This window comes from Hypanus sabinus, chromosome 12 (genome assembly GCF_030144855.1).
Source record: "Hypanus sabinus isolate sHypSab1 chromosome 12, sHypSab1.hap1, whole genome shotgun sequence".
Taxonomy (NCBI): Eukaryota; Metazoa; Chordata; class Chondrichthyes; order Myliobatiformes; family Dasyatidae; genus Hypanus; species Hypanus sabinus.
This window is the reverse complement of record NC_082717.1, coordinates 28,712,440-28,740,285: the sequence shown is the minus strand read 5'-3', so window position 1 is coordinate 28,740,285 and position 27,846 is coordinate 28,712,440. Positions and strand designations below refer to the sequence as shown.

The 27,846-nt window shown below is 40.2% G+C and overlaps 1 protein-coding gene across 1 annotated transcript in view; it reads right to left on the bottom strand.

The window, feature by feature from the left end:
- Positions 1 to 27,846, bottom strand: part of LOC132402725 (lutropin-choriogonadotropic hormone receptor-like) — a 223,806-nt gene that overhangs the window by 14,096 nt on the left and 181,864 nt on the right. Inside the window, exons 4-7 of the mRNA XM_059985690.1 lie at positions 24,110 to 24,184; positions 19,648 to 19,722; positions 12,765 to 12,842; positions 1,168 to 1,236 (exon numbers count right to left, since the gene is read on the bottom strand). Coding sequence (XP_059841673.1) covers positions 1,168 to 1,236; positions 12,765 to 12,842; positions 19,648 to 19,722; positions 24,110 to 24,184 — 297 coding nt within the window. The remainder of the gene's footprint in view (positions 1 to 1,167; positions 1,237 to 12,764; positions 12,843 to 19,647; positions 19,723 to 24,109; positions 24,185 to 27,846) is intronic.

Here is a 27,846-nt window from a genome sequence, read left to right as displayed (position 1 = left end):
AAAGGACCTGAAGTAATTAATTCAGAGTGCCTTTGAAGTTGCTTTCCAGGAAAGGATGATGATTGCTTGCTTAAGCAGGAAGGTCATTTGAGACTCCAAGGAGAGGGAACTTCTTTTAACTTTGAAATGTTGGAATGACCCCATTCACTTATAAAGTAACCTGAAAGATCCATGAGGTTATATGTTTCAATATTCATGTTGCTGAACCAGATTGAATGCCGGCTGATTTTGCTAAAAAAATAGGTGTTGAGTTTGATTGCACAAATCTCCTAACACTGATGGATAGACTGGACAGTACTTTCCTTATCGTCTTTCCAACCCTTCGTTCATTGCACATTGTAGCTTCTTGGGGGTTTTGGTAGCAGGAAACAAACACTAGACCAAACCTTTGTTGATCTGTGATCAGAAAGTGTGACTCAGTAGAAAGAGTACATTTGATTAAGAATGCCCTTTCTCACGTACTGGCCATTATTGGAGATTTTTTTGATACAAGTAAGCAAAATAGAAAATGCATTTTTAATAGTACAGTGAGATTTCCTGTTTGATAAGTGTGACAAAATTGAAAACCCTTTTATAAATAAGATCTTCACAAATTTTGCACAAACAGAATCTTCACCTGGTGTAGTCTATAATTCTGTAACCAGATGATAATATTAGCCGAGGCTAGTTTTATTTTGGAAAGTTCATAAGATATGATACTTGTTTTTCACAAGCTATCATAACCTTTTCCAAATACTTATTGATTGCAAGACACTAGTTTATTTTCCTTGCATCTTTTCAAATGATAAATTTGTAACTTAACACTAGTACTTTCTCAGATCATGGCATCAATGATGGTCTTAAATTCAAAATAAGAATGGTTACAGTTAGAATTCAGAAAATGAGTAATTTTGTAATGGAATTTAATGTATAACACTTGCTTTTTTCATTTTAATTATCTATGATTAAGAACCTTGGAGTTATCTTGTGGTTTACAAGCTCCATGGATTTAGGCTCTGTTTTTCTGTATTGTCCTTCAACGACGCCAAAATGGAATGCTAGATGTGTGCAACAAACTAAAAGTATTACTGTTTTTGATATTAGTTATTTGAACCAGTATTTTAAACTATTCCATATATGGCGTAGATCAGATCAACATTGCATAATGATGTAGTAAACAAATCGTACAACTTATCCAGTTTTGTTGCATTGAATGCATGGCTCCGCACATCTTCAAATCCATTTTTATACAGCTTCCTGAAAAGGCAACATCATTGGAATAAATTACTTTATTAACTAAATTCAAAATGAAGAGAAAACCTATAAAGTCAGGATGTGCTTGTTTAGATTATACAAGGCAACATTGATGGTATGACAATATCACATCACAGTTGTCTTATCGACTGGTTCATGTTATTTTGAAAGCTAGTGAATGGATACTATGAGAATTGTAAGATAAGTGCAAAGCTTCATCAACAAGTTTAAACTACTATAAGCAAGTTAATATTTTGTTTTCTATGCTCACTTTAAGTCAACTTTTCATTTGTTTCTAAATTTTCTGTCATGCTGCATGTATTCTTCAATTGTTTTCCGAGGAACTTTTGGCAATGAAGACATTTTACTAAAGGTTCTTAGGTGGACAATTGTTTTATCAGTCATTAGTCCAGAAGAGTTTTAAGAATGTCAACAGCATCACACTGAAATTGTAATATTCCATTTAAAGTGGTACAGCAACATAACATTTTGGTCTGCTTTTCTACAACTCCTGTTACTCATGTCACAACATGGTTTCCTTCAGGGGAAATCCTGCCTGACGAACCTTTTGGAAATCTTTGAGGAGATTACAAGTGGGATTGATAAAGGGGATGCAATGCATGTTGTATATTTGGATTTTCAGGAAACCTTTGACAAGGTGTCACATATGAGGATGCCCATGGTATTACAGGGAAGTTACTAAGATGGTTAGAGCATTGGCTGATTGGTAGGAGGCAGCAAGTGGGAGTAAAAGGATACTTTACTGGTTGGCTGCCAGTGACTAGTGGTGTTTCAACAGGGGTTGTTGTTGGGACCACTTCTTTTTATGCTGTATATAAATGAATTAGATGATAGAATAGATGGATTTGTTGCCAAGTTTGCAGATGATATGAAGATTGGTGGAGGGGCAGGCAGTGTTGAGGAAAGGGGTAGGGTGCAAAAGGGCTTAGACAGATTAGGAGAATGGGCAAGAAAATGGCAAATGAAATACAAGATTGGAAAATGCATGGTTATGCACTTTGGTAGTCGAAATAGAAGTGTAGACTATTTTCTAAATGGGGAGAAAATCCAAAAATCTGAGATGCAAAGGGACTTGAGAGTCCTTGTACACAACACCCTAAAGGTTAACTTGCAGGTTGAGTCAGTGGTGAGGAAGGCAAATGTCATGTTAGCATTCATTTCAAAAGGTCTGGAATACAAGAGCAAGGATGTGATGCTGAGGCTTTATAAGACACTGGTGAGGCTGCACCTTGAGTATTGTGGACAGTTTTGGGCCCCTCATCTTAGAAAAGATGTGCTGGCATTGGAGAGGGTCCAGAGGAGGTTCACAAGGATGATTCCAGGAATGAAAGGGCTATCATATGAGGAACGTTTGATGGCTCTGGGTCTGTAGTCACTGGAATTCAGAAGGATGAGGGGCAATCTCATTGAAACCTTTTGGATGTTGAAAGGCCTAGACAGAGTAGATGTGGAAAGGATGTTTCTCATGGTGGGAGAGTATTAAGTGAGAGGGCACAGCCTCAGGACAGAGAGGTGCCCTTTCAATACAGAGATACAGAGAAATTTTTTTAGCCAGAGAATGGTGAATTTGTTGCCACATGCAGCTGTAGAGGCCAGGTCGTTGGGTGTATTTAAGGAGAGATTGACAGGTTCTTGATTGGACATGGCATCAAAGGTTTCAGGGAGAAGGCTGGGAACTGGGGTTGAGGAGGAGAAGAAAAAAGGATCAGCCATGATTGAATGGTGGAGCAGACTCAACTGGCCAGATGGCCTAATTCTGCTCCTGTGTCTTATGTTTAATCCTGACCTGGTGTGCTGTCTGCCTGGAGTTTGCACTTATCTCCGTGCTTTCCCACACATTCCCTGATTTCTTCTTACATCCTAAAAGAGTTGCAGGTAGATTAAATGATCTCCAATGTAGGTAACTGGCAGAAGAATAGATGCATAGGATAGAATAGACTACAAGGAAATAAGAAGGAGAATAAGATCAATGGAGATATTCTAACAGTCAATCTAGATTTGAAGTTTTAAGCAGCCTCAACCTATGTCTCGAGGAACTATGATATTAGTAGTACTAGTTATTAGAAAACAGTATTGTATAGATGAGCCTGACAAACTGAGAAACAAACTTCAGTCATTGTTAATGGACTAACACTAATATGTACATGCAAGCTAACCTACGGAAGCACTTGACTGACAGCTTGCACTCAATTTCCAAAGACATGGATGTTTTCTTGAAGTCTCAGAGTTGTTTACCTATATGAGTGACTTCCTTTATTGTACCTGGAATGTCACTGAAGAATTCTGAACACAAGGCAGAAAACATAAACACAACAAAGTTCAGTGGAAAATAGTTAAGAGTCGGCAGAGACTTTTTATTGTTGATATAAAAGCTTTTTCCATATTTTTTCTTGCCATTAACATCTGGGAGAAAAATGAAAAGAGCACAAAACACATGAAAAGTCAGTTTTCATTTGTAATCTTGCCAAATACTTAGGAAAACATAGTGATCTTGCCTCTTGATAGTGGGTCCCTCTTGCCTTCAAATCGTCTACTGTTCAAAGGAACAGCAACAAGTTGTCACACTAACAATTAATAGGTGTGTCATTTATCAGTATCTGAAATGTTTCAGTATTGATAATGATATAAATGAGGTGTTTTCTGGTACCTGGCTAATAGGTTTTGAAGGCTTATTATATCCTCTGGGTAGCAGAAAAATAACCTAATTACAGTAGCTGGTCCATGTGCCAGCTTGCGTCTGTTGCTTCAGCTTGCTTCACATTCCCATTTGGATACGTCCGTACATTGCCTCCTCTACTGCCATGATGAGGCCAAACTCAGGTTGGAGGAGCAACACCTCATATACCGTCTGGGTAGTCTCCAGCCCCTTGGTATGAACATCGAGTTTTCCAACTTCCGGTAATTCCCTCCTTCTCCCTTCCCCCATCCCACTTTCACTCTTTCTCCTCTTCTAGCTGCCTATCACCTCTCTCATGATTCTGCCTTCATCTACTACCTATAGAGTTTTCCCCTTAGATTCCTTCTTCACCTCTCCTGCCTATCCCCTCCCTGCTTCCCCTCCCCAACCCCTTGAGCTTTCCCCTGATTGGTTTTCCACCCCCCCCCCACCTTCTTTATGGGGCCCCTGCCCCCTCCTTCTTCAGTCCTGACGAAGGATCTCAGCCCGAAATGTTGACTGCTCATTTCAACGGATGTTGCCCGACCTGCTGAGTTCACCCAGCTTGTTTGTAAGTGTTGATTTGACCACAGCATCTGCAGTATACTTTGTGTTTATTATCTGTTGGGATGTGTAGGCCCTGTGTCCCAAGCCCTATGAGCTGGAAAATCCCAAGGCAGTTGTGTGAAATCTTCCATCCCTTGTAATTGTTAGCAACTCTTCCTTAGCACAATGCAAACCCTATAGAGTTCTGTCAAAATAATCATTCCTTTACCCCAGCCTTTGTGTGATTAATGGAAGGATATGTACACAAGCCAGGCTCCAGCTTAATGAAATCTGGTCATTGAACTCATTTCTTTGCATTATTCATTTTTCATGCATTGGACACAGGTGACACTAAATGAGCATTCTCAAAAAATTTCAAAGCATTAATATTTTTGATATTATAGACTGAAACATTGATGATTTTGCAGTGGAACACAGTAAGATTATTTTTTCATGAGGAATCACATCACTCTGGATCTTCATCCAGCCAATTCCTATTCTAAAATGACATGCAGAAATAGCTCGTAAGTGCTCACCTATGACATATTTATTTGTACAATGTTCATTCAGACAGCTGCAGGGGAAATTAGGTCAATAGGCTCCAAACCACACCAATCACTAGTCATTCATGAGATAACCATTTGTTGGCCAGATGTTTTCTCAATCTATCTATGCACGTTCTCTGTGTGAATGCATGGGTTTCCACTGGATGCTGCAGTTTTCTCACATGAACCAAAGATGTGCTGATAGGTTAACCAGCCATAGTAGGATTCAGAGTAGGTTAATGGCAAAAAAAAAATCAAAGGGGAACTGATAAACTTATGTGAAAGAACATGCAGGAATGCAGGGGAGAAAGGAGCAGGGAAACTGGACCAATGGAATTAATCACTTGTGAGTTGGCACAGACCTGAGGAATCAAATGGCCTCCTCTGGTCAATTGGAATTGGTTTATTATTCTCACAAAATACAGTAAAAAGTTTATGTTGCATACTGTTTGTACAGATCAAATCATTACACAGTGATTTGAGGTAGGGCAAGGTAAAACAATAACAGAATGCAGAATTAAATGCAATGGCTACAAGTAGACAATAAGGTGCAAGATCATAATGAGGTAGATTTTAAGGTCAAGTGCCCATTTTATTATACTATGGAAGCATTCAATAATCTTTTAACAGTGGGATAGAAACCATCTTTTATCTTGGTGGTGCATGCTTTCAGGCTATTAAATCTTCTACTTGATGGGAGAGGGGAGAAAAGAGAGTATCCAGATTGGATGGCTGCTTTCAAAGTTCAAGTGAAATTTATTATATATTGACATAGGTGTAATCTGATAATACCCTAAGATTTATTATCTTGTGAGCGTTCATAGTAAGTACAAAGAAACACAACAGAACCAATGAAGAACTGCATACAGCAAGATGGACAATCAACCAATGTGCAAAAAACAAACAAACTGTATAACAAACTATATAAATAACATGAGACAATGTGTTAAAGAGTCCTTGAAAGTGAGATCATTGGTCATGGGAACATTTCAATGATGGAGCAAGTGAAGATTAGTGTTACTATCCCCTTTTATTCAAGAGCCTGATAGTGGAACTGATCTTGAACCTGGTCCTGTGAGCCTTGAGGCTCTTCTACCTTCTACCTGATGGCAGCAGTGAGAAGAGAGCATAACCTGGGAGGTGGAGATCACTGATGATGGATGCTGCTTTCCTATGACAGAGTTTCGTGTAGGTGTGCTCAATGGTTAGGAGGGCTTTACTTATGATGTACTGGGCTGAATCCACTACATTTGCATGATTTTCTTTTCAAAGATATTGTTGTTTCCATACCAGGCTGTGATGCAGTCAGTCAATATACTCTTCACTCCACATCTACAGAAGTTTGTCAGTGTTTTAGATGCCATCCTGAATTTCACAAACTCCTAAGAAAATAGAGGTGCTACAGTGCTCTCTTCATGATTGCACTTTTGTGCAGGGTCCAGGGCAGGTCCTCTGAAATCAGGAATTTAAAATTGCTAACCCTTTCCATCTCTGATCCTCCAATGAGGACTGGCTCATGGACCTCTGGTTTCCCTCTCCCGATGTCTATAATTGGTTCCTTGGTCTTGCTGATATTGAGTGAGAGGTTGTTGTTATGACACCACTCTGGCAGATTTTCAATCTCCCTCCTATATGGTGATTCATCACCATCTTTGATCTGGTCAATGACTATGGTGTCATCAGCAAACTTGAATATGGCAGTGGAGTTGTGCTTAAACACACAGTCTTAAGTGCAAAGTGAGTAGAACAAGGGACTAAGCACACAGCCTTGTGGTGCACCTGTGCTGATGGAGATTGTGGAGGAAATGTTGTTGCTAATTTGAACTGTCTGGGGTCTACAAGTGAGGAAATTCAGGATCCAATTGCAAAAGGTGATATTGAGGGGATGACGGTATCAATTGTTGAGTGGTAGTCAATAAGATGTATGCACCTTTGCTGTCCAGATATTCCAGGTTTGAGTGAAAACAAGGCAACTGCTGTGGATTTGCTGCTCAGGTTAGCAAATTGGAGTGAATCCATTTCACCTCTCATGCAGGAGCATGTATGTTTCATCAACAACCACTCAAAACACTTCATCACTGTGCATGTAAATGTAACTGGGTGATTGTCACTGAGGCAGGTCACCACGCTCTTCTTGGGCACCGGTATAATTAAACCCTGCTTGAAGCAGGTAGGTACTATTTCTTCTTAACAGACATCAACATTGCACTGAGCTTTCAAGTTTTGTTAAAATTTGTTTTATTTAAGATTCAGGATTGCTTAATGTCATTTTCAGTACACAAGTATAAAGGAGAATGAAATAATTATTACTCCAGATCTGAAGCAGCACAAAAAACACAATAAAACAAATAACACAATAATTAAAAAAATAATAAATAGAAATACATAAGATAACTTATTGATAGATTGATTGCATGTCCATAAAGTAATGTTAGGCACAGGAGTGGCTGTACATAAGGTGCCTGAAGGAAATAATATAGTAGTGGTAGTTGGGGATGTAGAGGGCTAGGTTAGTGGGTGGAGGTGTTGATCAGCCTTACTATTCGGGGAATCTAACTGTTTTTGAATCTAGCAGTCCTGGCGTGGATGCTATGTAGCCTCCTCCCTGATGGGAGTGGAATAAACAGTCCATGAGCAGGGTGGATGGTATGCTTCATGATGTTACTGGCCCTTTTCCAGCACCTTTCTGTATATACAGTATGTCCTTGATGATGGGTAGGCTGGTGCTGTCATCAGCAACAAAATGACAATAGTTTAGCCTTGTACTTCGCATCCCCATCACACATGAGAATGCCACCCCTTGCACATGCTTCACTTGAATCTAACTGACTTCACAAATAGCTACTTATCACATGGGCAAAATGATGGCAATAAATCAAACATTTTCCATCTGATCCATTGAAATTTGTTGGTGTTTGGTAATTATCACACCCGTCCAAACACTTCAAGTCCAGTGGTAGCACTTGGCAAGATTATTGACTCATACGCTTCTAAAATAAAAAAAGCATTATGTAAAGACACCTTGATAGTGTATCGTATTTTGTGCATTGCACTTCCTGAGTCACAGGGGCTCTCTGTTGGTCAGGATTGGCCATGGACATTGCATTCTCACTGCCTACTTGATACACAAGGCAGTATGCAAGCCAGGGCAGTACGATATGGAGAGCAAGCTGTTGCTCAGGTAGCAGGCCCACCCCCCCTCCACACAGCTGATGAATCCAAAAGAACAACAGAGACTGATTCAGCTTGGCACCAGTGGCAATGCAGGAGTTGCCAGTCAGCAACATAGGACTGCCTTAGGGCTCCAGCTCTGTACTGCCCTCCCGAAGCCTCCCCCATGAGTGGGTTTAGCCACAAGGCAGCGGAGGTTTGAGATCAGAGTTTTAATTCTCCTAATTGAGCTGCCAACCATAGCCGATGAGCCCCATATGCCTGAAGCTACTAGTTTTACAGCACCAGTAACCTGCCTTTGCCCCTTCTCTTGTCAGTAGAAACAGTTCTGCCGGGCTTAGCAGCTAAGTCATACGCGAAGGCCAGGAAGTGGACTTGGTTGTCAGAGGCTATCTGAGGTGCACACCACTGGGAGCATTTAATTGGTAACGAGAGCTAATCCCCACTACAACCACCGGTTACAACAACCTTAAAGAACCACAACCTGAGTCACCCTTTAGGTACTAGATTGCTCACCAAGAAATTATGTGATACTTGTAACTGATTAAATTCAAATTTTGTACCATTAAACCAACAAGCCACAACTAAGTTAGTAAATGCTAATTAATCAAATGTATGAGGAAGGATTGATATGAAGGTGGACCATGTTTCATTTACGTTCTAAAATGCTAACAATATCTCATTCATAAGGGGCAACCTGAGTCATTCACCCTGCTTCATGTTTCACCTTCTCCCTGAATCTTTTTAGTCATTCTGTCCACTCTGCTTTGCTCTGCCTCATGGCATAAGCTGCACCATTTCATTATTTATAGCTAGTATTTATTTGGTATTTGTTTTTAAACAATTTTCAAATACCCAGTGAGACCAGAGATTGAGAAATAGTTTGCAATAAAATAAATGCATAAATTACTCAGGACCTGGAGCAAGGTTTAAGGAGGTGAGTCTTGGTGCTTGAAGGCAAGATTTACTTTCCAGCATTTAGGACTTAGAGCAGATAAGCTTAAAAGAGATCCAGTCTCAGTGCCTGCAGGTGAGTTTCACTTTACAGGTCTTCAAAAAAGGAAAGTCACCTAACTGTTATTTAATAGGTAATTGGCTAATTAACTAATTCTCTGCAGCCAATAGAAAGAAGGCTGCTTCAGGCAGAGCAGATATTGCAACAGTGAGCTAGTGTAGTACAGAAGGCTTCAAGAAGTTCCAATGTGATGATGGGGAGCAGGAGGCCTAGGTGGTTTGCTTATAGTGAGAGCAGGAAGTTCAATTGCAAGACAGCTTAATCAATTAAAAAAAAGGTAAGATTAAGTAATGGCCTCTTGGAGTAGAATTTGTGAGATATGAGTTTAGTGAAGGACAAAGGTAAGAAGTAAAGTTTTATTTTTGCTGTTTGTATTTAGTACTTGATTCAGTATAGGCAGGATGGTAGTTAAGACAGTGGAGTACTCCTGCAGAATGTGGGAAGTCAGGGAACCTCACAGTCTACCTCAAAGCCTCCCTGATGGCTACATCGATGGCAGATGGAACACTGTGTTGGGAAAGGTATGATAATGCATTTTGGTAAAAGGAACAATAGTGCGGACTATTATCTAAATGGGGAAAATGTTCAAACATCAGAGGTGCAAAGGGACTTAGGAGTCCTTGTGCAAGACTCCTGAAAGGTTCACTTACTGGATAAGTCTGTGGTAAAGAAGGCAAATGCAATGTTGGCATTTATTTCAAGGGGAACAGAATATAAAAGCAAGGAGATAATGCTGAGCCTTTATACGACACTACTCAGGCCACACTTGGAATAGTGTCAGCAGTTTTGGGCCCCATATCTCAAAAAGAAGGAGTTATCATCTCCTCCATTTCACAAACATCTGTGCTCATCCATCTTCATACTGCCTTAACTGTGATAGAGTTCCTCCAGTCCTCACCTACCACCCCATGAGCCTTCACATTCAACATATCCTCCACCTTCTCCCATCTCCAAAGGGATCCTACCACTAAATATATCTTTGCCTCTTCCCCTCCCCCCCCACCCGAGCAGGGATCATTCCCCCAATGACTCCCTTGTCCATTCATCCCTCCCTAGCATGTATCCCTGCAAGCAGCCTAAGTGCTACACTTACGTCCATTCCCCTCCTCACTCACCTCCATTCAGAGCCCAAACTGTCCTTCCAGGTGAGGCAACACTTCACCTGCGAACCTGCTTGCTTCATCTATTGTGCCCAGTACTCCTGATGCAGCCTTCTCTACAATGGTGAGGCCTGTCGAAAACTGGAGGGAGGAACTGCTTCATCGAGCACCTCTACTCCATCCACCAAAAGTGGAACTTTCTAATGGCCAAGCATTTAAATTCTTATTCTTATTCCAACATGTTAGTCCAAGGCCTTCTCTTGTGCCAAGATGAGGCCACCCACAGAGTGGAGGAGCAACACCTTGTATTCCCTCCAGGAGGCCTCCAATCTGATGGCATGAATATCGATTTCTCCTTCTGGTTTAAGAAAAAAATCCCTTCCCTTCCCCCCCCCCCTTCTATTCCCCACTCAGGCCTCTTATTTCTTCTTACTTACCTATCACCTCCCCCAGTGCCCAGCCTACTTCTCTTTCTCCACTCTCCTCCCCTGTCAGATTCCTTCTTCTCCAGTACTTTATCTTTCCAACCCATTTGGCTTCAACGATCACCTTCTAGCTTGTACTCCTTCCCCTTCTTCCACATTCTTATTCTGGCATCTTCCTCCTTCCTTTTTAGCCCTGAAGAGGGGTCTCTGAAATGTTGACTGTTAGTTCACTTCCAATGGTGCTGCCTGACCCCCTGAGTTCTTCCCGCAATCTGTGTGTGTTGCTTTGGGGGTTCCAGCATATGCTGACTTTGTTGTGTACTTGATAAGGGGCATTGTCTTTTTGATGTGAAGATGTAACACCACTACTTGGAGATGACATTCTTGGGGGATTTTTCTAGTGAGGCCATGTGGGTTGTACATAGAAAAAAAGATGGTTACTCTCGTGTGGCTCGATTATAGACCACACCCACATAGTCTGTGGGAACTTGAGCAGGTGTGCATGGCAGTCCCATGAAGGGTTTCAGCCGGAAACATCAACTACTGATTCCTCATAAGAGGCTGCCTGACCCACTAAGTCCCTCCAGTATTTTGTATGTGGATGTAGGTTCCACAATAATATTGAGTGCAAAACAAAGGTGGCAATGGAGAATTGGTCCCCTTGGAGATCTGTAGGACCGCCCATGCCTTGAGCTGCAGGGGATGAGTGAAGTTTTTAATAAAAAATTATCTTTGGTTTTTGTGGAGGAGAAAATCGTGGCTGCCCAAAGATAAGGGAAACAAACTGGGATGTTTTGGAGGACCAATCACATCACCAAGGAGGAGGGGCTATTTGTGGCCTTGCAGCATATTAAGGTAGATAAATCCAGAGCTGGGCAGAGTGCATTTTCAGACTTTGTGGGAGACAGCATGAACAGCATAATTCTTCCTCAGTATTGCAGTGTTTAGTCTAGACTTTGTGTTCCAGTCTTGGGATTTGAACCCAAATCCTGATTGAGAAGCAAGAGGGTGATGTGTCAGTGCAGGGCAGACACATCAGGTTGTTAGACATTTGAATTAAACAAGAATTAAACTCAGGAAAATCTAAAGGCAAAGATAGTGAAAAACATTTGCTCCAGTATATCAATCTGTGCATAAGGCAATTGTTAAGGAATTTTGTAAACAAATTCATAATGTTGACAAATGGACCTCAATTTCAATAGTTATTGAATTCAAATACTACAAATGATATAATTGAAGGAGCAAGATAATTTCATGGTGAAAAAGAAAAATATTAATATAATTTAAGTTCACATTTCAAAAGTAGCAAATATTAAGCTGAGGACCTGACTGGAAGGAATACTCCGAAGAAGCTCATTTGATTCCAGTTCTAAAGTTCACAGAAATTTTATTATCAGAGCATGGGTAACCATATATTACCCTCAGATTCATTTTCTTGTGAGTATTCACAGTAGAACAAAGAAGAGCTCCACACAAAGATGACAAACAACCAATCCCTAAAAGATGACAAACTGCGCAAATAAGAATAATAATGATTAAATAAGTAAATACCATGGAGAACATGTAGAGTCCTTGAAAATGAGTCTATAGGTTGTGGAATCAGATCAGTGTTGAGAAGGAAACAACTGCAAAAGGTCAAAGTTATAGAGGAAAGTCTGAGAAATGATGGTAGGATTTCTTGTAATACCCATGTCTGAATCCACAATCTTTGTTGTCCCAATCTAAAGGGAATTGTTTCAGGATTTTAAAAATAAGATCATAATTTTTCTTAATAAATCTACTGATCTGTTTCAGTGTTTATTGAATTCAGTTTCTGAGTAGTATGGTATTGAAGAGGCAGATTGTAATTGTACTTCAACACTGGAAAATATTAACATCTCCATTTCTTCATTAGCCTACCCCCTAGTAAATGAAATGCCACAAGGTCAAATTCCGAACCTCAACTCTCTAAAAAGACACATTAACATAACATTGCATCATGCAATTTAAACTTCAACTTATTGTCAATGATATTGGCAGAGAACACCTTGCATGTGGAAAAGTTATACTTACAGTGTCAAGGATTCATTGTTCATTCCCTGAAATGCATTTTCTGGGATTGATAAAAGATGTAAGTTATCACATATTTCCCTGAAAATAAATGAAAAGGAAAGTGAAGGACACCATCTATAATGTCTTATTAATCTGTGAATGTCAGGATTAATATTTATAGATGAATGTATATATTATAATTTAAAAGAATGCAACCTCTAATATCTGCTGGTATGATTATTTTTTTCATTTTCTACTCCTGTCTGAATCTAGTTGAAGCAGTTTTTCACCAATGTCACAATGGTAGGAATTGATGTTCTTGTGTTAATTTTACAAGGAAATCTGAACATCAAGCAAAAATGTGTATTCTTGGAGATGGGACCCCTCATTTTTCACCTTGCTGCCAAAGTAAATAAATTCTTCCTGAACAACTCAATTAAATCCTTTTCAGCCTTTGCTTCCCTAAAATTTGCCAGCACTGGCAACATCTTTAAGTCTCTTCTGCAACCCCTCTAATGCTGTCACATTTTATGTGAGATAGTGACTCAATGTCACACAAATATTTTACTTAGTCATAGCACAGCCTCCCTATTTTTGCATTCTGTGCCTCAGTCAATATAGGCAAGTATTTCATGGCTTTTTAGCAGCCTTCTGATTTAACGGCTAACAACAGTACATTCTGGTGCCTTATTCCCTGTCCTCTAATATTTCATTTATTTTTCTATCAACCCAATAGTGGATGCAGACATGTTTCCTCGAATTTCACTTTTCTGAAGTCAAATATGCTGGCTGAGTGCCTTTACTTTGTTAATGGAAGTTTTATTTTAAAATCCACATGTTGATGTTTTTATTAGCAAACTGATTTTTTTGACTATATGATTCATTCACTCAGCACTTTATAAGAGAAACTCTGGTTCAGTTTCCTTCCACAGCAGCTTTCACAACCATTGTGTCCCTCTGTCATTAGTTGACTGATGAAATTTGCAAAATATTTGAATTAAAATTTAATATTAGATGCCATACATGATATTTAACATGCATACCATTTAATATATAGTTTTGTCCTTTGGTTTTACAGGATTTCAGGTTGTTCATCATTCTTTAGTACAAGACGGCAAAATAAATACAATAAACATAAATGTAAAAGAAATCCTATAAAACAATGTACAAATAATTTATATACAAGGACTGATTGTATGTACATATGGTGATGGTATATGATGTGAATGTAGTGGTGGTTGGGGTAGGTTAATAAGCAGAGGTGTTGATCATCCTGATGGCTTGGGGGTAGTAACTGCTTTTGAATCTGGTGGTCCTGGCATGGATGTGACATAGCCTTCCTAATGGGAATGGGACAAACAGACCATGAGCAGGGTGAGTAGGATCCTTCATGATATTGCTGCCCTTTTCTCGGCACCTTTCTATACGCAAGTCCTTGATGGTTTGTGGACTGGTGCTTATACCAAGGTCTATGAGATTCCTGTGAGATCAGTTAGTCTCTTGTGGTACAGACCTACAGGTTCTCTTCAATCTTCATGATATTTAACATATTTAGTTCAATAACTTGATGAAATTCATTAACCTTACCATCTGACACTTCAATTGCTATTTGTAATTGCACTATTTTGTCTTGTAATATATTGGCATGAATACAGTGCTCTAGGGTCTTCTAAGCAACATTCCAACACTTAGTTCTCCTTTCACTCTTTAATGCAACTCCTGAAAGCAGATGTTCACACAACTCTCTGTCTTTAACTCCATCTATTCCCAGCACCAAAGCAAATAGTTCTGTCTCAAGGGAAAGATTTAGGAATTGAGGAAGGAATAAATCAAGAAGCCCATTGAGAGGCTTCTGTCCAAAGATCATCTTCAATTCCATGGTTTTAGACTTCACAAGACATATGGTATATAACATAGAAACATAGAAAACTTATAGCACAATACAGTCCCTTCGGCCCACAAAGTTGTGCCGAACATCTCCCTACCTTAGAAATTACTAGGTTTACCTATAGCCCTCTAGTTTTCTAAGCTCCATGCACCTATCCAAAAGTCTTTTATAAGACCCTATAGTATCTACCTCCACTACCGTTGCCAGTAGCCCATTCCACGCACTCACCACTCTGCGTTTATATAAAAAAACAACAAACTTCTCCCTGATATCTCCTCTGTACCTATTCCCAAGCACCTTAAACCTGTGTTCTCTTGTGGCAGCCATTTCAGGCCTGGGGAAAAAGCCTCTGACTATCCACACAATCAATGCCTCTCCTCATCTTTTACACCTCTATCAGGTCACCTCTCATCCTCTTTCGCTCCAAGGAGAAAAGGCCGAATTCACTCAACCTGTCTTCATAAGGCATGCCCCCAATCCACGTAACATCCTTAAAAAATCTCCTCTGGAGCCTTTCTATGGCTTCCATATACTTCCTGTAGTGAGGTGACTAGAACTGAGCACAGTACTCCAAGTGGGGTCTGACCAGGGTCCTATATAACTGCAACATTACCTCTCAGCTCCTAAATTCAATTCCACGACTGATGGAGGCCAATACACCATATACCTTCTTAACCACAGAGTCAACCTGCACAGCTGCTTTGACAGTAAATAAAATAATTCTTTGCACTGAATTATTTCCCAGAAAAAAATTAAACTTGGATAATTTGGTTACAAGAATGGAAGAATCCTTTAGCCATATCTGTGCACCAGTTAAGAAAGTTTCTTGCCTTTGTAGGTCATCAAGGACTATGCAGCAGTCTCTAGCCATCAGTAATAGAACACCCAGTAGCAAATGTTCCAGTTGCAGTACTACTTGTGAATGTTCAAATTGCTGTGAAAAAAAAACTTGAGATCTAATTTTCTAAAGGTCACCCTACCTACATTTGAGATGGTAGGAGATGGGATTGACAGAACATTAAAACAAGACTTCATTAAGGTTGTGCCTTTCCAAAGAATACAGAGCACATTAAAGTCATATCATCTGTCTTCCAAGATGTTGCAACATTCTATTAAACTCTTCTCGATTTTACTTTGCTCAGACATTATACAGGGAGCAGAAGTGGAGGGAGTGAGCAATTTCAAGTTCCTGATAATATCTCTGAGGACCTAATCTGGTCCCAGTATATTGATGCAGTTCTTTAGGAGGCAAGACAGTGGTTATATTTCATTAGGTGTTTGAGAAGATTTGGAATATCACCTAAAATACTCAAATTTCTATGGATGTACCATGGAGAGCATTCTGACCGGCTGTTTCGTCTGGTATGGCAGGGAGGGGGGAGGGAACTATTGTACAGGATCGAAGTAAGCTGGACAGAGTGATAAAATTAGTCAGCTCCATTATGGGTACTAGACATGTTGTATTCAAGACATCTTTAAGGAGAGGTGGCACCCATCATTAAGGACCCCACCATCTAAGACATGCCCCCTTCATCAGGAAGGAGGCATAGAAACCTGAAGGGACACCCTCAGCAACTTAGGAATAGCTTCTTTCCCTCTGCCATCTGATTCTGAATGGACATTGAAACCATGAACACTACGTCACTAAATTTGTTTTTATTTAGGTTTCAATAGGTGCATTTAATGTCAGAGAAACGAATACAATATACATCCTGAAATTCTTTTTCTTCACAGGCATCCACAAAAACAGAGGTATGCTCCAAAGAATGAATGACAGTTAGAACATTAGAACCCCAAAGCCTCCCAACCCCAACTTGGCCTCTCACGCAATGCCATAGCAACGACCCCACCCCCACCAGCACAAAAGCATCAGCACCCTCCACTGAGCACTTGTGTGCAGCAGGGCATCAATAAAGACACAAACTTGCAGTAACTTAAAAACTACTCATTCACCCAATAACTCAACATACCACAGGCTCGCTCTCTCTTCCCAATAAGAGGAAAAAGAGGTGTTCCCGTTTCACAGCAAGAGGGGAGGCATAACAAACAACTTGCTAATTTACAATGCTAGAAGTCTGTTGTGTCACTTTTTTCTGAGCTCTTCACACAGAGAGTCACACTAAATAGGTGCAGCTCTCTGGGCACACAACCCCCGGCAGCTAACCCGCAGTTCCCAATGTTCCGTGTTCTCCTGCAATGCTTCAGTCAGGGGCACCGGCCTAGAATTAGCACATCCTCAGAGCGACGAAATCCTGGAACTCTGAAGGTGTGCTCATTTATGTTTTTCACTACTTATTTAATTTAACCATTTGATATACGAGGGGTGATTGATAAGTTCGTGGCCTAAGGTAGAAGGAATCAATTTCAGAAAACCTAGCACATCTATTTTTCAACATAGTCCTCTCCTACAGTTACACACTTAGTCCATCGGTCATGAAGCATACAGATCTTGGACCTCTAGAAAGTGTCCACGGCATGGGTGATTGATAAATTCGTGGCCTAAGGTAGACACAGATGAGTTATACAGCTCTCATTACGTGTACATGCAGTTCAACTCCTTGAGTGATTATGCAGAAAGTTTGAAGTTAATAACTGATCTCCTTCTACCTTAGGCCACAAACTTATCAAGCACCCCGATGAGTTATTAACTTCAAATTTTCTGCATAATCACTCAGAGTAGACCTGCATGTGCATGTATTATTATTAGGCATCCGTTAGTCTCGTGAGACCATGGATTTGCGCCTTGGAAGGTTTCCAGTGCGCAGGCCTGGGCAGGGTTGTATGGGATACCTGCAGTTGCCCAAGCTGCAAGCCTTCCCCTCTCCACGTCACCGATGTTGTCCAAGGGAAGGGCACTAGGACTCATGCAGCTTGGCACTGGTGACATCGCAGAGCAATGTGTTGTTAAGTGCCTTGCTCAAGGACACAAACACGCTGCCTCAGCTGAGGCTCGAACCAGTGACCTTCAGGTTACTAGTTTGATGTCTTATCCACTAGGCCATGTGCATGTAACGAGAGCTGTATAACTCATCTTCTCCTACTTTAGGCCACAAACTTATCAATTACTTCTCCTATGTGTGTAATTCAGTTTTTTCCCTATATTATGTATTGCATTGTACTGCAGCCATAAAGTTCACAAATTTCACAACACATGTCACAAGACTATAAGACAAAGGAGCAGAATTAGGCCATTCAGCCCATCGAGTCTGCTCCATCATGGCTGATCCTGGATCCCACTCAACCCCAAATATCTGCCTTCTCACTATATCCTTTGATGCCCTGACCAATCAGGAAACTATCAACTTCCGCCTTAAATATATGCACAGACTTGGCCTCTACCATAATCTGTGATGCCAGTGATATTAAACCTGATTCTGATTCTGCTGTTTAGCAAAATATGGTACTAATAACAATTGATAGCAAAAACAATGCGGTGAAAGTAAATGAATGCATATGGTGTAGTGATATTAAAAGGAAAGATCAGTCTCCTAAATAATTAATTTTCTTACATCCAGATCTGGTGCAATATTCTTTACTGCCTGGATTCTCTTCATGAAATATATGTTACGAAGCCCTTGACTGTGAGGTTCCTTTTAATTCTTCAGACCAGTTCAAGTTTCTTTGAAAAGCAAAATGAACAATAACCTTGGAGTAACACACACATAAAATGGTGGAGGATCTCATCAGGTCAAGCAGCATCTATAAAAATGAATAAATAGTCAATATTTCAGGCTGAGACCAACCTTGGAGATTAGGTTATGATGCAAAATACATCTAATTTATTAAAGCATCTGAAATGTTGCTCCAAGTTTCTTGAATATTTGGGATCTTTCTTAAGTATGGCAGCTTGATTCAGCAGTATAGTTTGCTTAGTCTGGCCTACATTTAACACCAGAACTGCATCAATCCTACCCGGCTCTGAAATGGACATGACATTCAGTTTAAGGGTAATTAAAGATTGACGATAAATTCTTAAATACTCTCATTTCCACCTTGGTTTTCTCCACAAGTAACTCTCCCTCCTTGCCTTCGCAGACTGTTCACTCGATGCTTAACTCACCTTGCTGTTGTCTTCTGATATTTTTGGAGCTTCTTTCATCATTTTTCTTGGGTAACGATAAACTTTGTGGTCTAGTTTAGCTATGATGATTGTTTATAACTGTCAATTTGTAATCATTCTTCCATTCACAATTCACACATGGTGATATGTTTTTCTTTTGTATGTTCGATTTATTTCAGATTAACAATTTCCCAATCATCCTCAATTCCTTCTGAATAATTTGCAGTAACAGCAGGCTATCTCTCCTGTCAGCAACTTAACGCATGAGATAACTGAACTAATGAAGGAATTTCTAGCCACTGCAACTAATTTATTTTCCAATACTTCTTTTGATACTAGGATCTTGATTGTAATACTGCCCACTTTCTCCGACTATGAGAAAAGCTCAAGTGAAATGAATCTGCTTAATTTCAGTAGTCTTGTATTTTCAACACAAAACTTGCTTTTAGTTTGACAATTTCACTGAAGGCAGCCAGAAAAATGATGGTGCAGAAATTGCACGGACATGGGAACAATTTTCAATATGGTACATAGCTTGGATCACCTTCCTCCAGTGCTCCCCCCCCCCTTTCCTTTCTTCCATGGCCTTCTGTCCTCTCTTATCAGATTTCCTGTTCACCAACCCTGTATCCCTTTCACAAATCAACTTCCCAGCTCTTTTACTTCACCCTTCCCTCCTCCTGGTTTCACCTATCACCTTGTGTTTCTCCCTCCCCAACCCCCCCACAACTTCTTTAGTTTGACTCCTCATCATTTTTTCTCAGTCCTTATGTCTTGGCCTGAAACATCAAATATACTCTTTTCCATAGATGTTGCCTGGCTTGCTGAGTTCCTCCAGTGTTTTGTGTATGTGGCTATTTACATTCTCAGCTGGATAATAAAAGCAAACACTCTTTCCCTCCCTTCCCCCATCAAATACATTTCAATTATACTGATAAGGTTGTAAGGATACTTACAGAATAAAACTGGATGCAATAGAGTGGATATGGGTCAGGTCAGGAAAAAATCCTACCCCAGTGTTGCAAATGCTCCTGGTTTAAAAAAACAATTATGAATTGATCACTAAGTCAATTAGTGGGACAATTATTTCTTTTTAACTTGCAGGTGACTATGTCGAAGTTTAACAAATTTATGAGTCTACTATAGCATCAAACAGGTACATTTAGTAGGAAGTATTTTCAAACAAAATCCTAAGTCAGCGGAATATCAAACATTGTTTAATCAGAAATCGTACGCACATTCAACAGCATTTTCCCTTTCTTTGATAATGTTCATAATCTGAGGGAATTAGCACTAGTCAACTGATTCTATGTATAGAAACTCCAAAGGGAAATTTCATAAGAGATGCCTAGAGTAGAAAATACCTGCATGATAATGCATCTGGTAAAGAGTACAAGGCATGGATATTTTCCATGAAATTACTTACTAATATTGCCGAGGAAGTGCAGATAGAATGCTACATACACAAGGTTTACTAACACTTTATGCTTTTAATATAAATATACCTGTGTGCAATCTGTCCCTCTATAATTTTCTACGCTTTTACATTATTGAGGTTTACATTCATGATTCTCATTTGCTTTCAGCACATACAACTTTGTCCTGGAATACAGGGAAAAATACATCAGCCTAGAAATGTATACTTCTCATAGAGAAGTATAACACAGAAACAGACCCTTTGGCCCACCTGGTCTGTGCTGAATTATTAAACTACCTCGTCCCATTGACCTGCACCAGGCCATAGCCCTCCATACCCCTACCATCCATCAATCCAAATTTTTCTTAAACATTGAAATCGAGCTCCCATGCTTTACTTGTGCTGTCAACTCCTTCCACACACTCATGACCCACTGAATGAAGAAGTTTCCCCTCATGTTCCTCTTGAACTTTTCACCTTTTACCCTTAGCCCATGATCACTGCTTGTAGTCCCACACAAGCTAGTGGAAAAGTATGATTACATTTAGCCTATCTATATAAGTATAATTTTGTATCCCTCCATCAAATTTCGTCTCAATCTTCCACATTCCAAGGTATGAAGTCCTAACCTATTCAATCATTGCTTTACAACTTAGGTCCTCCAAATCTGACAACATCCTTGCCAATTTTCTTTGCACTCTTTCAACCTTATTTACATCTTTCCTGTAGGTACAGTAGGTAACCAAAACTGCACCCAATTTACCAAATTAGGCTTACCAATCTCTTAAAAGGCTTCAACATAATATCCCGCATCCTGCACTCAGCACTTTGGTTTATGAAAGCCAATATGCCAGAAGGTTTCAAGGGTTCATTTTGTCGGTACAACTCGGATACTTGTCTTCTCCAGATAGCCACAAAATACAGAGAGACCATTGGAGCTGATGAAAGAAAGGACATCAACTCCCCCTCCCCCCGGTACAAAAAGCAAAGAAACAAAACTCGCAGACCCCAACATCCCTCACAACCTCAGAAACAATACGGCAACAATACAATCCCCAACTCCCTCATTCACACAAAAAACAGCAACAATCCCTGACCCCATCACCTATAGAAAAAAAGTGATGAAAACAATCTCCAGCTCCCTCACTCAATAACAAAAGCTTTCTTTACAACTCTATCTACCTTCTAATTGGTAAGGTAAGGATGGAGATTATTTTAACAAAATTACTAAATATATGCAGTAGATTCTGTGTGCAGGGTTATTATTTTCAAAAAGCAATTTATTACATGGTATATTGAAAACTTGCTGCTAATATTAACATGCCTAAAATTACCAAGAGCTTGGAGCAAGTTAGTTAGAGGAAGAAAACTGAATGTACTTCTTTCTAGACTGGTTGTTTTCCCATAACAATCACACATGAATCAGACTTGGGTATAGGAGGTATAATGGCAAGATCTGATGAAATATCTAAATGGTGCAAATTTAAAAAGAGTTGTAATTCAGATACTCAAAGGAAGTTGGATAGATTTCAAAAGGCATCAATTGGATGCATTTTTTTAAAGTGACTCCTCTGTCTGTAAATTTCTAAAAGAATTCAGAATTTGGGATTAAGTAGCTGATGGAAAAATTGCTTATTGCAAGGGTTTAAATTCAATAATGCAGAAGAGAGCATAATTGGAAGATTGTAGGGAAAATTTAAAAAGTGACTGTAAAATTATAGAAAGTTACAAAGAGAGGGACTTAGGTCATGTCAGATCTGAAACATAAGGACTTTAAAAGCAATTTAAAATCTTAAGTGTCTATACAGATGAGCAAATATAGAGAATGGATTAATTGCATGGTGCAAGTTGGGATACTGGAAACCAAGGACATCACATAAGAGAAAGAGGATGAGATTATATTTAAATTGCTGTTTAGAGCACTTTGGACGTGGAGAGCTTTGCCAGAAAAATTTGTGCAAGAAGAATGCACAATTTTCATTTGTGGTTAAATATGTTAGTTTATGAAATCTGCCAAATCGTTAATTCTTTGATAGGGTGTGAAAGGAACACTTGGTAAAATAACCGCACTCTCTGATACAGAATTTTAACTTTTTGTATCTTCAAGGCAGAAACAAAAAGCAGATTTTTAGGCCATGAATTAGATACTTTTGATACTAGTTATTTCAGTCGATAAGAAATCAAAGTGAAGACCCAAGTGCAGGAACACCATCAAGGTGATGACAGATAATCTGAGACATTAGCATTTAAGAGATGACAAGGCCCAAGTTTTAAAAGCCTATAACTGTTTGGGGGCCAGCCATGCTATAATTTTGAGATCTTGGGAAACATTACTGGATCATGCTACAAAGAAGGTTTTATGCTTTCCGCAGGGATCGCTCCCTACGCGACTCCCTTGTCCATTCATCCCCCCCCCCCATCCCTCCACACCGACCTCCCTCCAGGCACTCATCCCTGCAAATGGAAGAAGTGCTACACCTGCCCCCACACTTCTTCCCTCACCACCATCCCAGGCCCCCAACAGTCCTTTCAGGTGAGGCACCACTTCACCTGCGAGTCAACTGGGGTGATATACTGTATCCCGTGCTCCCGATGTGGCCATTTATACATTGGGGAGACCCGCTGCAGACTGGGAGATCGTTTCACCGAACACCAGCGCTCAGTCCTCCAGCAGTGGCGGGATCTCCCTGTGGCCACACACTTCAATTCCACAGACCACTCCCACTCCGATATGTCTGTCCATGGCCTCCTCTACTGGCAAGATGAGGCCGCGCGCAGGTTGATGGAGCAATACCTTATCTCCCGCCTGGGTAGCCTCCTAACTGCTGGCATGAACATCCAACTCACAGACCTCCGTTGATACCCTTGCCCCCCCCTTACCCCCATCCCTATCTATTATTTCAGTCTGGTTCTCTTTCTCTCTCTTTTTCCCCCCTCACTATAATCTCCCCCCAGCCCTGCCTTTCTTTCTCTTTTATTTCCCATAATTCTCCACCTTCCCCCCAAGCCCATTTCCCTCCAACCTATCACTTCCTAGCTCTCTACTTTAACCCTCCCCCCACTTCTTATCCCCCCCCTTGACCATCCCATGTTACTTCGCTCCTGATGAAGGGTTTCGGCCCAAAACGTCGTCACTACCTCCTCCCACAGATGCTGTCCGGCCTGCTGAGTTCTGCCAGCATTTTGTGTTTTTATTTATGTTTTTCTCGTCTTTTTACTGGTACTACTATTAACATCTTATAAGGATCTGTGTTCTGCATGGAATTCTCTCTACCTCATTACAAGGCAGCTTTGGATAAATTTCTGTACTAATACAGTATTCAAATAAGAATCCAATGCTTATTTTGTTCCAGTTGCTTATTTTGTTCCAACTTCCTTTTTATGAAAGATCAAGCAGCATAAAGTAGTTCCAAATCTTACAGCTTCTACTATCTAACTGCAAAGGTAGATTGGAAACCATTTGAAAAGCCAAGATAGAGTCGACATGGAGAGAATGTTTCCAGTAGTGGGAGAGTCTAGGACCAGAGGGGTACAGCCTCAGAATACAAGATTTGGAACCCATAAAAAGAATAAAGAAAGAGCATCTTTCTTTAAATTTGGCAATGATTTTCAGAAAAATGTTTTTGAAGAAAATTAATCTTCCAGGTATATTAATAGAGGGAGAATTGTGGAATATCTGCAGAGATCCTGCAGTAGGAGAATGGGAGAACTATTTCCCTGGGAATTCTGAACATACTCCTAATTTATAGATGAAAGGAAGCCTTATAACCATCTGCTGGAGTACAGGGGCTCTATTTCTGTGAAAAGATGAAACAGCTGGATTAGATTATTTTTCTTATCTGCATTTACTTTTACAATCTTTAGGAACTAATACATAAATTGTAATAAAGATTGAATAAAAGATCATTAATGCTGCAGAAACCACACTCAAAACATTAAATATAAACAGGGCTGTATAAATCTTTCATTTCAAACTCTATTGCAAATTAAGGTCCTCTCACAAGTATCTCAGCCGTGGTAGGTTCCTGAAAGCTTCTTGGTCAATTTTCACCAGATGTTTTGTATTCTGAATTGAACTGGAAAGAGAAAGATGGAATAAATTTGAATTAATGGAGCAATAAGCGATAGAATGGATATTATTCAAAGAAGCATACAAGAATCTGATTAATTAATAGCTTAATCATTTGTAAGTGATCTTTGGTTTGAAAATGCAGTCAATTTGGACAAAATAAGAACTTACTGAATACTTCTCCCACTTTTCAAATTAACCAACTGTAGCCCTATCCTGAGCTACAAGTATTGACACTTTGTTTGATTTGCAGACACGTCCAACTGTCCATGCTTTAGATGTGAGGCTAATCTCTGGGCATGAGTCAAGCTTCATTCCACCACAACAAATTCCACACATGTATACTTTTCATCTCAAGATGGTGAGTTGCTGTCAAGAGCAGAAATATGGGCTGATATAAATTTTTAACCTTGTTTAATTGAGGAACTAAGTCAATTATAGAATCCCTACAAGTTGGTCCAATGATTCACTGCAGATCTGGAATCAAACCTGAACCACATGAGGACACTACTCAAAGCTTTAAGGAACTAAGTAACTCAGATAACTACTTCTGATTAGTTAATTGTGATTTACTTGTCTCAAGGCCATTACTTTCTTCTTGATCACTTCAAACTTCAAAGCCTTCAGGGTATTTGTTCCTCAAGCCTTGTGCGTGTGCCAGACATCTTCTGTTGATTCCAAAAGATGTTGCAATGATTCAAGCAAGCAAATCTAATTTATACAAAAATTGAAAGATTAAGGGTTTTGTTGATCTTCTGCAGTATTCCTTTGAGAGATCATCAAAATACACCAGAAAATGGCAACGACCCAGTTGAGATAGATTTCAACCATTTCTGTAAACCACGTCTATACCAATTTTCTTTTAGGTAAATAACACCAAACGACCATGAGACATAGAAGCAGAATTAGGCCATACGGCTCATCGAGTCTGCTCCACCATTCAATCGTGGCTGATTTATTATCCTTCTCAACCCCATTCTCCTGACTTTTCTCTGTAACCTTTAACACCTTAACTAATGAAGAAGCTATCAACCTCCACTTTAAATATTCCCAACAATTTGGCCTCCACAGTCTCTGTGGTAATAAATTCCACAGATTCACTACCTTCTGCTAAAGAAACTCTTTCTCACCTCCGTTCAAAATGGACATCCCTCTATTCTAAGGCTGTGCACTCTGGTCCTAGACTCTATCACTACTGGAAATTCTAGGCCTTTTGCTACACCTGCCCTTACACTTCCTTCCTCACCACCATCCAGGGCCCCAGACAGTCCTTCCAGGTGAGGCGACACTTCACTGTGTGTGGTATACTGCGTCCGGTGCTCCCGGTGTGGCCTTTTATATATTGGTGAGATCCGAGGCAGACTGGGAGACCGTTTTGCTGAATACCTACGCTCGGTCTCGGATATAATCATATATATCACAAAATCTCCACAAATTATTTATCTGGGGTATACACTTATAGAAAGGAGTGGAAAGAAAAAGCAAGCAAAAGGAAAGAACTATGTACAAGTAGGGAGTGATCTTTTTTTACAACAGATTCATTGATTTGTGAGAATAAGATCAGGCCTATGAGGCATTATGTAGTTAAACCATTTTTCCCAGTATGAATCAAATTGTTCCAGCTTATGATGAACAGATGCTGTTATCTTCTCCATTTTGTAAATGTCCATTGTAGTTTCCATCCATGTATTTAAAGTTGGGCTCTCCTGTGATTACCATTTCCTAGTAAGAGTCTTTTTACCAGCCACCAACAGTATATTCATTAAATATTTAACTCTTTTCAACCATTCTTGAGGTATATATCCAAAATATATGGCCATATATTTTAATTCCATGTCCCATTCCCATTCTGATATGTCTATTCATGGCCGCCTCTACTGTCAAAATGAATCCACACTCAAGTTGGAGGAACAACACCTTGTAAACTGGCTGGGTAGCCTCCAACCTGATGGCATGAACATTGACTTCTCTAACTTCCATTAATGCCCCTCCTCCCCTTCTTACCCCATCCCTGAAATATTTAGTTGTTTGTTTTTTTTCTCTCTCTCTCTGCCCATCACCCTGCCTGTTCTTCATCTCCCTCTGGAGTTCCCTCCTTCCTTTCTTTCTCCTGAGGCCTCCCGTCCCATGATCCTTTCCCATTCTCCAGCTCTGTATCACTTTTGCCAATCACCTTTCCAGCTCTTAGCTTCATCCCACCCCCTCCGGTCTTCTCCTATCATTTTGTATTTCCCCTTCCCTTCTGGTGTATTTCCCACTACTTTCAAATCTCTTACTATCTTTCCTAATATATGGCATATAACATAAAAAGAAGCAGTTCCAATACCGGCCCCTGTGGAACACCACTAGTCACTGGCAGCCAAGCAGAAAAGGCCCCCATTATTCCCTCTCTTTGCCTTTTGCCAAAGAGCAAATCAGCCTGGATGGGCATTCATGCCCAGAGTTCCTGCTCTATTGGCTAAATTGGAGCCATGTCTATCAACAGTGGTGGGAGACCTAGTACATAGAGCAAACCTCATGGGCAATTATCTGACTCCTCAAAAACATTATTTTATTGAAACACAAAATTCAAACTCAGGAGCTCTAATTCACTTGGTGAGCAGATGGAAGAAGTTACAAATTTTGCAGCAGGCTTAAGGATACAAACTAGTTTGTCGACTTTCTTCCTGCTGGAGAAATGCATTGCCACTAATCCTATTAATTGGCTGATCACCTCAGGCAGGCACCAGGTAAACATTTGGGATCAGCCGAGGATCAACATTGGAAATTGGGCTAATTGTTCTGAAAAACAAAATTGCTTTTACTTTGCCTTCTAGCCCCTTTTTTGTTCCTCATTAAAGAGTTATGGAAGCAAAATTTCCCATGCATACTGCAAGATTTGGTAGAACATGCAATATAATATGGAACGGCCAAGAATTTGAACGGCCAAGAACCAACAGCATGCTAATGAAAAATGCTCCTTCAATTCAGTTCAGTTCAGTGGAGATAGTAGTTTAATTACCAGGCGATGTACCCTTGCCTGTATAAGTGTTGTACAGTAGCGTAGCAGTTATCCCTGATTTATACTTCTGCATCGCATCTATGCCATAGGTACCATGTACCCTACACCGTAGGGTGATGTGCACCTCCCCAAAAAAGTAACTCGCGCGTCGCGGCAACGCAGTCCACAACAACTGTGATTGGTCCGCTTGGTAGCATCACATTTCCTCCTACGCACTTCCGGTTGCTGCTGCTCCGCCATGTCTGTACACTGATGCGAAACAGATGAACCAAATCGTCAAATCTACCTGCCGACATGCGAAAATGATTGAAATGCATTTCCTCAACCATGTCTCTCACGAAGAAACTCAGCACAGTGGCATAGAAACCCCACCGCCTAGCGTTTTGGCGCACACCAACACATGCTCACTACGGCATAGAGCCTATGCAGAAGTGAAAACGGCATAGGCTACGGCAAAGCCCATATACACAAGTATAAATCAGCCTTTAGCATGAAGCCATTATAGCACCCACACTCACCAACTGGAGTTCAATTCCTGCTGCTCCTTGTAAGGAGTTTATACGTCCTCCTGTGACTGTGTGGTTTCTTCTGGGTGCTCCAGTTTCTTCCCACATTTCAAAGATGTACAGTTTAGGTTAATGAGCTGTGGGCATGATATGTTGCTACCT